Here is a 12,807-nt window from a genome sequence, read left to right as displayed (position 1 = left end):
ACAGTAGTTCCCTGTTGTCCGCTTATAGGACTGATAACAGTTACTGGTGCCCACCCCTCAATGGATTCATTTATACGTATTGTAACATTTAATACATCGGAAACTGCTTGCACAATAAGTGCACCACACCATATATGTTGCTGTGACAACACACCCACAATTGCTCTGTAATAATTGGTCCAATGAATTCTTAACGGTTGTTTCTGATGTATTCAACTCCAGTAGCATGCACGTTCATGTGATAGGAAGGATCATTGTATAACTGGTGGGCAACAGAAGAAAAGAAGAATGAACCATCTGAGGTACATTCTAGTGTCTTCAATCCTTTCTGAGCTAATCGAGCCTGCAACAGTGCTATAGAATGATTTCTCAGTACTGTATGTGTACTCATTCCATGAGCAACAGGGCCTGGGTTCGATTCAATGTCTCCTGAAATCAATAGCTTTTCTCTTGTTAGACAACAACTCTCATTTTTTGCATGTCTGCATTTGCGAACGACCTCAGCCCTTGCTCTATCCCAGGAGATTGGTACGGATTCCTTATCAGTTTTCCTTACATAATCAATGACCGAGTCTTTCGACAGTTCGTCATTATGGTCTGCCACACAAGTACTAGTGTCTGGAAGCATGGGTTGCTTGGTTGCCTCACTGTTTTTCATGTCACTGATGTTGTTCAAGTTGGATTCATATGGCTTTGATGACTCATAGCTTGCAAAACTTCTCGATAGCTTTGATAAACATCGGTTTACTTTGATAGCTTCGATGTCACTCTCCAAATGGAAGTCACCTTGTCAAATGGAATTCATTAATCCCTCGTGAGCTTAGGGGATGGACAGAGACTGTCTTCTCACCATGCCTCCGCAGATTCCATTTCAACATGTATTAAAGTCTTCGCGTTGGAGAGCGAAAGGCGGTGCTCAATTAATTGCACCAATGTGTACTTGTTCAAAATCTTTTGCTTCACCTTCGAAGAATGCCATTTCTTTAATTCTTCAGTTTCTTGCTTCTAAATGCAGCGGAAGGTGCTCAAACACTTAAGTATAAAAGCCACAAACAACAATGGCGGCGCACAACCTAGCAAACAGCAAGTCACAGCTTTCTAAGCTGTGTTGTGATTATCCATCCTGATTGGCTAATTAGATGGAACTTCCCGTCACGCAGCAGTGACAAATTTGCATAGAGATCCCCACCAAAACTTGTGGATTTATCCACGAGTAAAAAAGGATATAAAAATTCAATTTTTCCCTGTGAGTAGTCTGAGTAGGATAACATAACTTCAGATGATAATACAGGCAGACCTCTGTTGGTGTTGTTGTTGTTGTTATTGATCTGTGGAAGGATAAATACATTACAGTGGTTGCGATTTGCTCGGCTATAAAGTTTGAAAGCAAACAATTCAATAAAAGATCAAACAAAGTGCCAACCAAATCCTTTATTATGTTTTTTTTGTCATTCCAAGCTGTTTTAGGCATCATTTTGTGAGATCTTTTGTTGCCTGCCAGTTAGAGAGGCAAGAAAATTGACAAGGCAGGCAACACCGAGATGCCTGCCAGTGACCTTGTCTTGTTCAAGCGGGAACTAATGCCAGACCAGTGAAATCCTCACCTTAAAAACACCAGCATCCGATCGATTAAGACAGCCTCTAGGGATATCCCCATACACTGTACCTTCGCTGAATTTGAGCTTCAGTGCAACATGACTGTTGCCAAGCATTGGCAAGCCAATGGTTGTGTTGCATTGATTGGTAGATTCAAATAGAATTCAAATGCTTTAAATTTCTTTGATCTGGTTTCTTGCACCGATCACGTTGAGAAAGCTTTCATATGGATTTCAGGATTGCGTTTTTCAGTGAATTTTCGAAAGATGAAGCTGAAATTCAGCAAAGGTATGGGTTCATCCCTGATCGATCGGATGCTGGTGTTTTTGAGGTAAGAATTTCAATGGTTTGGCATCAGTTCCCACTTGAACAAGACAAGGTCACTGGCCAGCAGCTTGGTGTTGCCTGCCTTGTCAATTTTCTTGACTCTCTAACTGGCGGTCGAGAAAAGTTCTCGCAAAATAACGCCTAACAATGTACAACAGCTCAAAACGACCAAAAAAACATAATGCAGGACTCAGTTGACACTTTCTTTGATCTTCTATTGAATTATTTGCTTTTAAACTTTATTGCCGTGCAAATCGCAACCGCCATAATGTATTTATCCTTCTACAGATCGATGAACACTGACAGAGGGTGGTCAGCCTGTGACCGACCATAACAACATTTCCTTTGTAGCTGAAAATTTTCCCCCCAGCAGCACACACTCTCATTGGTTACTTTGAGGTCACATGACATCTAACGAAAAAACTGTTTCCCGCCAAATGTCTTTGAGCAGGTAACAGTGCAAAATTTGGCCAAAAGGATCGCAGCACTGGGAACGAGAATGCATCTGCTTGGAAATCATGTATGGACGAATTAGGTTTTGTATAAAGACCTTCAAAAAGGCACTGACATAGCAAATCAGCCTTCAAAAGAAATGATAACATGTTGTACATTATGTTTTTACAGTGAGGACACTCGAACCATGAACACTTGATATTTTTTTGTACATTTTTTTAGTGACTATAGAATGTGGGCACGTCCTTTTGACAGGAGTATTAATGTTTTCACACTTACAAAATGCTATACATGTAACACTATACATCATAAGAAGAGCCTTTATTTCTTCGTCGTCGAAAAAAACAATGTACACAAAAATGTCAAGTGTTCACGGTTCAAGTGTCCTTACTGTAAGGCAATTGAAACAGTTACCATCATCTTTCTTCATACATGTATTTCCTTGTCTGAGAGTGGGAAAGTGCACCTGTGATGTTTCAGCACAGTCCGAGAGGCACTAAAACGGAAGCGGGCAAACATATTGCCCAGGAGTGAACTCGTCTCTGTAAGACATTTTTATATCTTTTGTCGCGAGGAAATGTAAAATTATCATGTGAAGTTATGGTATCCTAGCCAGATTACTCACGGGCAAAAAATGTAATATTTATATCTGTTTTAAGAAGACTTTCCTCTCATCCTGCGTTTTAGAATATTTTAAAATATTCCGTGTATTCCACATTTCCGCCGTCTCACCATTCCATCCGCGGCAGGTCACAGGTCACAGGTCATTGTTTTACCTATACAGAAAGCATCCCAAACATTCATAATAGCTAACGGTTAGCTTTTATGAATGTTTAGGATACTTTCTGTATTAGTAAAACAATGACCTGTGACCTGCGTTTTGTACCTGCCGGGTCACCCCATTATTCGTGATGTATCTAAAATATCAACTAGCAGTTCTGCAATTCGAGGAATTTATAATTCATAAGTACCATAACTTTTCCTTACCCTTCGTCTCTTAAATATTGAAGGATAAGTATCAACAGAGTTCTTTTACGCTGCTCTGATCTTTGCTCTTCCTTAAAATGTCAAAACAAATACCACTACTTCAGAAAAAAATGTCATTATTCAATTCAGCTACGGAACTCCATTTCGGGATGAAACTCATTTAGGATGTCTTACCGCTTCTCTTGCTTCATTGGCAGTCCTAAGCTGCATATAGCTAAGTTCTTGTGTCATCTAAACTGATAAGTCTCCTAATGGGAGTTGCTTCTATGAAGTATTCTCAGTGTATTCTTGAATGGTTGCATAGGACGCCATTTTGAATATTGCCTGGAGATAGAGTCCACGATATTCAATATTATAAAGCAGCGGTTTAATACATTTGCGTCTGCGCAGTGGTTCCTTTGGAATGGCGTCGCTTGAAAACAAGTTACGGGGAAGAGGTGTTGGTGAATTGATTTCCAAATATTGAACGTCGTTAAGACGGACTTAGCCAGCTATCAGTATGTCGGACACTTCATAGATCCATAGAATGTTGCGAAAGCGACATCGGAGAAGGGAAAAGGTTATGGAGAACCCCGCATATGCTCGATTGCGGGAAGCTGTTGCCACTGGCAATGTGAAAGTCGTTCGCGAAGTTATCAATGAGGGTGCCTCTGCGAATCATATGGATGCGAATGGCTGGACCTTGCTTCATCTGGCAGCAAGTAGGGGAAAAGAACGCGCCCTAAGGGTGTTACTAGAGAAGGGAGGTGATGCATTTGCGAGAGATTTCGTTGGAGGCTTTACAGCCCTTCATTACGCTGCGATGCATGGTCGCACAAGAATCGCGAAATTGTTACTAGATTTCAAAGGATTGGACAAAGAAAAGCTTGTTGATGCTAGAAGCGAAGATGGCTGGACACCTCTACATGTGGCTGCTCATTACGGGAGGGATTCATTTGTCGAGTTACTTCTTGAATCGAAGGGATACGTAGACGCTTTGAGCGACAAGGGGACAACAGCTCTTCAACTCGCCATTATTCGTGAAAGAACAAGCTCTATCAAAGTGCTATTGAACTGGGGAGCGAATATAGATGTACAGTACGGGTTTCCTTTGCGATACGCGGTCATAAAAGGCAACGTTAATTGTGTTCGATTGTTAGTTGAGCACGGTGCACTAACGAGCATTAAACGGCCGGAGGATGGCCAGACACCTCTTCACTTAGCAGCGCTTCGCAACAGCGAACCCTTGGCGCGTTTGTTGTGTAAATTTGGAGCTGACATAAATATTTTTAACGACGAAGGACTCACTCCGTTAGCCATATCACGGATGATGTTCAATGTGAACACGGCAGATAAATCTTGTTTGGACTTCCTTATCAGTGTATCAAGTAAGTATATGTGTATAGTACGCCATCTCACTTATGTACAGTTCACATACATGTATATATTTTGGTAGAAAAATAACTTGATTTTAAGTATATGTGTAGGGATGTCATTTTAGGGACCAGCTACTGTACAAATTTGATGTTTGGCTGACTTCTGATTTTTTAAGGTGACTTTAAAAATATGAAAATTAGAAAATGAAAATTAGAGGCTGGTTACTTTCCAAATAAAAACGTTTTTTGCAGAGGTGAATAAAAGCAGGACGTAACACATCGATCAAAATTGATCATCAGAAACCTAATAGATAAATTGATATCACTCGAAATTACTTGATAATAATCAATCGATTAAGCAAAGTAATTGTTCAACAATTGACAATCACAGACGTTTGGGCATTGGACATCGATTTCTATCGATTTTAAGAAACTGCCCAAAGATACTGCGAGATACAATTTATAACTGCTCATAATCTACCCAAGAAACTAATTTGATTAAAACAATAATGTTAAGAATTACACCCAGGCATCAAGGCTGTAACAAAAAGGAACACTGACTTGCAAACTGTGACTTGTTAACAGCTTATTGACCATCGCTTCATACCTCACAACCGCAACTCTTAAACATTAAACTCAAGCAGACCCAGAAAACCCATTTTGTCAGGGGTCGGCGGTCATTCCCGGTAAAGTCAATGCTGTTTGAAATCCAAATCAATCAAAATCGATAATCGCAAATAATTTGGCAATCAATTTTTATCTATTTCTGATATTAATCAATAGATTCATAGCGATTTTTATTATTACAGATATTGATGAAATACCAGGATTGCTCCTTTTACTAAAAAATCATAATTATCTTCACCGCATGCAGTGAACATATCATTTTTATCTTTCACATGTGAGGATATAGCTGTCGTCATGGTAACGAACACGATTAGCCAATAAAACCCGAGCTTCCTCTTCATTGTACAATACTTTTGTGCTTTGATATAATTCTTCTCTACTACATTAACATTTTTATTGCAAATTTTACATTATCATGATTTGTTTTTCATAACTTTCATATCTTGTTTCATGTTACACAACATGCTTGTTTTAGTGGTTGGTGAACAATTTTTCATCATTTCGAAAATGAATAAAACAAGTTGTTTTAAATCTAGACATTTCATCAATATCTATATAGGTAATAAACAGAACATTACATGGCCGCTTGGGGATACGAAGATAGTATCCCCGCGCGGCCATGTAATATCCTCCATATATCCATTAACTCATTGTGTCCTGGGGGTTCCCTATTGATGAGTAAAATAGTCTGGTGTTAGACAGAGTAAAATACTACATGTAAGTCTGACCAGTTTTGGCCATTTCAGGCGTCAAAGGGTTAAAATAGATATTTATCATGTCGGAATTATCAATTTGTTACATCATGATGAAAGATAGTCATTAATTCCTAGGTCCTGCAGTACCCTCAACTTTCTTGCTAAGATCATTAAAGATCTTGGTGGATTTCAGCATTATTTCATACATGTATGATTGTCTAGAGTACCAGTCTTTTTGGATTTTGCCAAGATCCTTATTTTACCTCCTCATAAAGATCTTTGGGAGATTGATGCATTCTGTAGAATAATTTATTGTTAAATATCTTTACAAGTGGTTTTGGAAAATGAAGTTTTTCAAAGATCTTTACTTGTACATTGTTGTATTTTCAAGGGTCTTAACAGCTTCCTTTACAGTATTGTACATGTAAAAGACCCTTTAACAACATCTGAAGAGATTCTGTCTCACACACATTTGTATCTTGAGTACAGTAGATCCACATAAATTCTTTCTCAAATTTTATAACTTAATGCATATATTGGGTTTTGCAAAAATCTCTCTGTTCAGAGTGATTAAATTTAATCGTACCATCACTTAACTCTTGACCAACCTGTAAAATGCTGTGTTATCTTTGGTGATGCACTTGATAGACATCTTTAGGTAGAGCTCAAGATAAACCACATATGTACATGTACAAATGGGAAGTAAACTGATCGTACAAATTATGGCAAAATTGACTTTGATTGTTTTATCTATAGAAAACCCAAGAAGCTTACAAGATTCTTGTCGATTTGTCATTCGAGATGCCCTTGGTGCTGGACGGCTTGGAGAAATAATAAGGCTTCCTATACCAAGTGTAATGAAAGATTTTCTTTTTTACAAATACGACTAGCACTGTTTTAGTTTTCAAAATTATTTAGTTTTAACTTAATTTTAACATATAATTGAATTTTGCATGTAGATGTTCTATAAGTACACATGTTGTATACATTTCAGGCCATATTGTTGAAAAGTCACTTTCTAAGCTTTAGAGATGATGAATGCCACATTTATCTCTATATTTTATTCCTTACTGTATTTGCAACTCAGAAGAATCAAAAAGATGATCACCACCATTTATGGGACATCATCTAAGAGACAAATTCATCTTTTCCTCAATTTACTATCTGTACTATGAAGAACGTGCTTCAAGAATTTTATCAAGCAATAAATTTGGAAGTGGGCTTGTTGGGTTTATGGCATAGGACGGAGAGTTATGAGTTAAATGCGGAATGCAGTCTTGCCTTGGCAGCCTTATCACATAAACTTCCAACTTACAGTAATAGTTTTTTTTTTCAAGTTTCTGAAATGAAAATAGTTATGTGTCATTTCAAAGGTTTTCTCCGGCGTATCTTGAAATCGAGTGTGAGTCTTTTCATTGCCTACAGCTAAGTAGGCAATGACAATGTAGTTGTACATGTAGGTATATGGTAAAGGAAAGTTTCAATTGGCGTCCAAGAATTCTATTTTACAGTATTGGCAACGTCGTAACATGGTGTAAAGTTTGCGTAGTCCTTGGTTCCCTTGATGCATGTACATGTAGGTTTGTCCACTGCATTTGATGAGGGTGGAAAATATAAGCAGTTGAGCATGAAATAACGCGGTGTAGACATTATTTACCTCACCTACATGTATACCTACAACTATTCAAAGAAACTGTTCTGCGCAGTAATGGTAAAGGAAAGTTTAAATTTGCGTCCGAGATTTTAAATGTGAGCCAAACGTTTCGAGGGTACTCTCTCTTTGTCAGTGGTTTGAAAGCATTAGTGGTTTCAAACCAGTGATGAAGAGGGAGTACAGCCTCGAAACGATTGCTTCATATTTAAAATTCTGGTACATAATTTAGAAATAGATATATATTAACCCTTTAGTGCCCAAGGGGTCTCCCTTTGACGAGTAAAATCGTCTGGCGTTAGACAGAGTAAAATCTATAAGTCACTATTGGGCATTAAAGGGTTAAAGGAGATAGTTTTTTAACCCTTTAGTGCCCAAGGGGTCTCCCTTTGACGAGTAAAATCGTCTGGCGTTAGACAGAGTAAAATCTATAAGTCACTATTGGGCATTAAAGGGTTAACAATAACTCCATGCATGCAGATGGAAGAACATTCATTCAAAGGTTTTGAAATGCGCTGTTCCAAGTCTGCAACAGGAACTGCAAGAAGGTCTCGGCATTCCCATGGGTTCTAAAGAGCTTAAGAAGGGAGAGTTTTGAGCGGCTTTATATTTTCAGGCTAAAAAGGGACCAAGAAAGAGATTTGAAGATGCCCTTTGTACAAGTTTTTGTTCCCTGCTATTGTTTCATCAGAAGGATGTAAAGTAGAGTTTTTCACGAGCTACTGTGAAGTATCTCTCAAATTTTTGGGAGGAAATTTTTAAAGGAACTTATGTCGCATCACCACCAAAAAGACATTGAAAAGCTTTACACTACTTCATCAGCATGCATTTCTTTGTGCTGGTGAAGTTACATATCCTATCAATCCAGCTAATAGCATCGTTTATTATTAACTGTTTATTCTTTCCTTTTAAAAAAGCTTACGCCCGTACTTTTTAACCAAACTAAGTGCTTTCATTTGGCTTCCTCTTGGTTTTGTAAATTTGAACTACACGGGTATTTTTAAAGAATAGATTTTAACTTCCTTTTATGGAAATAGTTACTGTATCTACACTATACTTCCCATTCGAGTTGAGGCGCAAATCGCGCTCGGATGATGAGAGGGAAAAAAGCAACAAGATACAACAATAATGAGTATATGGAAATAAAGTCAAGGTATTCCTTCGGTAAAATTTAAACCTGAAGGGTTTCCTTAATTGTATGAGCAATTAGCATGCGATGCTGTTGTTGCTTCGCCGCTCGAAATCACTCGCGTTCCGGAACAACAGAACCGCCAGGTACGCAGGCTAACGAGCAATAGTGAATGCGCAACTCAAACCTTCCTCACGGTTTCGTGATTGGCCATTAAATTTATTTGAGAATGATGTAAATGCCTTGTTTTGACGCAATCTTTGCTTCTGCTCTGCATACAAATCATTGGCCTTTTTGACAACTGTAAAACGGGCGATTGTCTTTTTTATTGTTCACCGTTTAATGAAGCTCTTTCTTTATTAAGGTCCCGAAAGATCAACACCGATTTTTTTTTGTGGAGTATAAGGCAGCTGCAGTTGTAATTACATTGATTCACTTGGGTTTTTTTTTTTCAAACAGTAAGTCCTGTCAACTGGCATGAGTTCTTAACTATCTCAAACACGTGTTGATTTTCATCATTTTACTATACGTACTTATTATATAAACACCAATGAAATACCTAGTGAACTTTCGCGAGAAAACATGATATCTTCACACGTGAAAATAACATGTTATTTTTAAACGTGAAAAGATCACTGTTGCTATGGTTACATATAAAAATCGCGCCTTTCGATGCATTTTGTGAAATGATTTAGTATTTCATTGGTGTTTATATAATAAACTCGTGTTGAAAAATATTTCGGGACGTTAATAAAGAGTGTAGTATCTCCGCGCGGCCATGTAATATCCTCTATTTATTAAATAAGGGTTTTTTCGGACAAGACGAGCCTTCATGTAGATGTTCCTGAAGAAGAAAAAATAAATAACATTGTTGAAACGCTATGTATCAGCTGTATCATTTGTTTGTTGGCGAAAGTGTTCGTTTTTCCCGGCCCTCTCTTCGGAACCTGATATACGTCTTTGTGACTTCGTCGCCACTGAGCTTTTTTTTCTTGGTCAAGAAATGCAGTTTGTCCAAAAAGTCTTAGCACAGTGGTGTGGTAAGAATCGCACATGGACGCCAACCTCGAGTGATGCACTCTGGTTGTTTGCCATTTACAAAAAAAAAATTCAGCAAATTCTGGTTCGTTTGTAAATGGGACACGACTTTTTGGTTCGCTCCAGTGGAAAACTTCAGGGCGGCGAACGGACTTGACTTCAATGGAACACGTTTTTCACCTTATGGAACTTTCTACCGAAAGTTCCGAGATTTTCTAGTAAATGGAAACATTCTCTCTCTCTTTGTCTTTCCCCATTGCCTCTCGAGGCTGCAGCTGTAAGGTCCCAGCTTTCCAAAGGGAGTCGCACTGACCATTTGGGCAAAGTGGTTGCACATTCTATCGATCAAATTCTTCAGAAGGTTAGCGGAAGAGGAGGGGTTTTTAATTCAAAGTCAAGCTGTGGTACAAAGGAAGAAATTTCATGCACTTACATGACCTTGTTTTGTACTTGGGTAATTCGACAGCATTTTTGTCATCGTTCTTTTCGTTACCTTTTTACAATGATATCGAGGGGTTCTGCACTCCGTTGAGCGTAGGGAGCTTAATTAAAGTACACAACGTCACGGAGCTTGAGCTCGCGCGCTTTTGAGACGCGCACGGAAATCGGAAGAGAACATTTCGCGTGCCAGGACAGTGGTGTCTCCCAGATTTTGATAATAATCACCTCTAATGTAGAAAAGATACTTAAAACAGCCTTTCTAGCTACCAATACCCGCCGTATCTGGAATTCCAACCTTTCCCACTTCCCCCCTCCTTCTCCCCCTTTGTGAAGACATTAAAAGAAAGTTTTTGAGACACGGATGGCAACCGGAAGCGAGCTGTTTTACGTTTTAACTTGGCTTCACACAACCGCATCCATGGATTTATATTGCAAAGTACCTTTTCTCCATTAGAGATGTAGTGTCTGGTAGACACTACTGTCCTGGGGCCCGTTTCTCGAAAGTCCCGAAAACGTTTCGGGCCCGAAAAGCCATCTGTGAAATTGCCAACCGCTTGTTTTGGAAGGCCGATCTTTTAACATGTTTTCAAGGTAACAAAAAGCAAACTGTCTGTGAAGTTTGACGACTTAAATCATCTCCGTTCTTGAGATAAAAAGGGAATGGTGACACCCGAAAATGGCCCGTAAAGTTTCGGGACTTTCGAGAAACGGGCCCCTGGCCCCAGTTGTTCAAACGATGGATAGCGCTATCCACCGGATAAATCACTATCCAGTGGAAAAGTAATAGCGAAATCAATTGTACTATGCAATGGATAGTGATTTATCTGGTGGATAGCGTTACCCACCTTTTCAACAACTTTGGGCGGGGCCTTGGTGGGGCCAAGCATGCAAAATGTTCACTTCCGGTTGCAGTCCGCGAAACCCCAATGAACCCCAATGCCGCAAAGGCTCATTGTTGAGAAGGTCGCATGGTAACCACCAAAAAACTGTTGTAAATAAAGATCGAAGAGCGTACCCTTTGTCGAGTTTCAATATTATTTCCTATTTGACAAGGTTTGGGATATTTCAGTCAGAAAAACGGAACAAGGTAAGCCTCTTTTGATGTCGATAATGGAGAACAAACTCAGTAAAAGTGAATGTTTGTCAAAGTTTCGTGGAATTTAAGAGTGAGTTACTGCTTTGTCAGATTGTCAGATACTTGCAGACAACCTAGGGAAATCTAAAGTGTCTTGGACAATGTAGAGGTAAGTGGGAAATATTGTTAATCTGTTTTTGTTTTTTTGTTTGTTTTTTTGGAAGGACCATAACTTTGTATTTAGAAAAATAACTTGTGTATGAAGTAGCCATTTTTGCCTTAGCCGGAATGGTTTAAGTGCGGTTTATAGTCAAAACAAAACGACAAAATGTCAAATATCAAGCTATTGCTTAAATACACGACTCTACACAACCTGATACTCTTCTATGCCTACGCAGATAAAGAAATGAATAAACTAGTAAGGGAATAAAACACAAATTGGTTCAGTATGAATCGATGGATCAATCAATCAATCCCGAAATCACGTATCAGCCAGTCAGTAAGTCAACCAAATATCTCGTTCAAGTCCTTGAGTTGCACCCAACCCATGCAGCAGCATAACATGCTCAGTTTTTTATATATATTAGCTAAACCACCTTGAAAATTTGAATGCCATATTTATAATTTTGAGTGTCAAAACGATACCTAGAAGATGTGATAAAGCAGCTATCAACTTAATTGGCCAAAAGTATTAAAAAGCCCCCACCCTGGGGCGAGTAAAGGTGGCCAAAATAATACCATTTAGACCTTGCTGCACACTATAAGAGTGCAATGTATGTACCACTCACCTTTCGTTCAGCCACCTCTCACAAATTGGGAAGTTCCTTTGAACGCCTTCTGGATATTTTCCAAGATGGCGGAGTTATTTTCAGGCAACCTCGTTCCCAGGGCCTTTCCGTCACTACTTGGGGAGGGAAAAGCCTTGTCTTGGGAACAAGGTTGATTTCCAAGATGGTGGCCATGTCCAATTTCCCACCCTGGGGATATGTCGTATGATCAAAATCCCCACCGTGGGGACAGACCTCACAGTGTAAACCCCGTGGGTAACCTGACCCCCCCCCCCCCCCTTCCTCCTGGGGCTTAACACTGATAGGTGTATAACATATTTTGAGTTTGCTAACATCAGCTAAGTAGTCCAGAATAAATGAACTCGTGGCGAAAATAGCAGCATATTTATGGTTCTTGTTCTTTCTCGATAATAAAATGACGATCATGACGATTCTTATGGTGATGACGATGATGATGATGATATTATGCACAGTGATTATAATATGGTAGAATCAGTTAGAGCTGGATGGTTTATCTGCATAGAAGTTATTTAATTGTCATGAGCGTCTCCATGTCAGCATGAATACTTTTCTGATAAGTGCTTTTTCATACGATTTTTATGACCAAATCTTTTACCTGGGGAGATTGTACAGTAGAGCAAAAAA

At 39.0% G+C, this 12,807-nt stretch overlaps 2 protein-coding genes across 3 annotated transcripts in view; one reads left to right on the top strand and one right to left on the bottom strand.

Annotated features, from left to right (window-relative positions):
* LOC137992969 (katanin p60 ATPase-containing subunit A-like 2) overlaps positions 1–3,689 on the bottom strand; it is a 22,629-nt gene extending 18,940 nt beyond the window's left edge. The window contains exons 1-2 of one of the 2 annotated variants that reach the window (XM_068838600.1): positions 3,538–3,689; positions 3,364–3,434 (exon numbers count right to left, since the gene is read on the bottom strand). In XM_068838600.1, coding sequence (XP_068694701.1) covers positions 3,364–3,434; positions 3,538–3,594 — 128 coding nt within the window. In that variant the 5' untranslated portion in view covers positions 3,595–3,689. The remainder of the gene's footprint in view (positions 1–3,363; positions 3,435–3,537) is intronic. The other variant, XM_068838599.1, reaches the window with a different exon arrangement.
* A 70-nt stretch (positions 3,690–3,759) lies between these two features.
* Positions 3,760–7,261, top strand: LOC137992968 (ankyrin repeat and SOCS box protein 7-like). The gene is made up of 2 exons (XM_068838598.1): positions 3,760–4,730; positions 6,797–7,261. Exons 1-2 carry the CDS (start codon positions 3,890–3,892, stop codon positions 6,928–6,930), a joined length of 975 nt encoding a protein of 324 aa, XP_068694699.1. The 5' UTR covers positions 3,760–3,889; the 3' UTR covers positions 6,931–7,261.
* The last annotated feature ends 5,546 nt before the right edge of the window (positions 7,262–12,807 follow it).

The sequence above is a fragment of the Montipora foliosa genome, chromosome 2 (genome assembly GCF_036669935.1).
Source record: "Montipora foliosa isolate CH-2021 chromosome 2, ASM3666993v2, whole genome shotgun sequence".
NCBI classification, from domain to species: Eukaryota; Metazoa; Cnidaria; class Anthozoa; order Scleractinia; family Acroporidae; genus Montipora; species Montipora foliosa.
The sequence above is the reverse complement of the archived record's forward strand: the minus strand, read 5'-3'. Positions and strand labels throughout refer to the sequence as shown.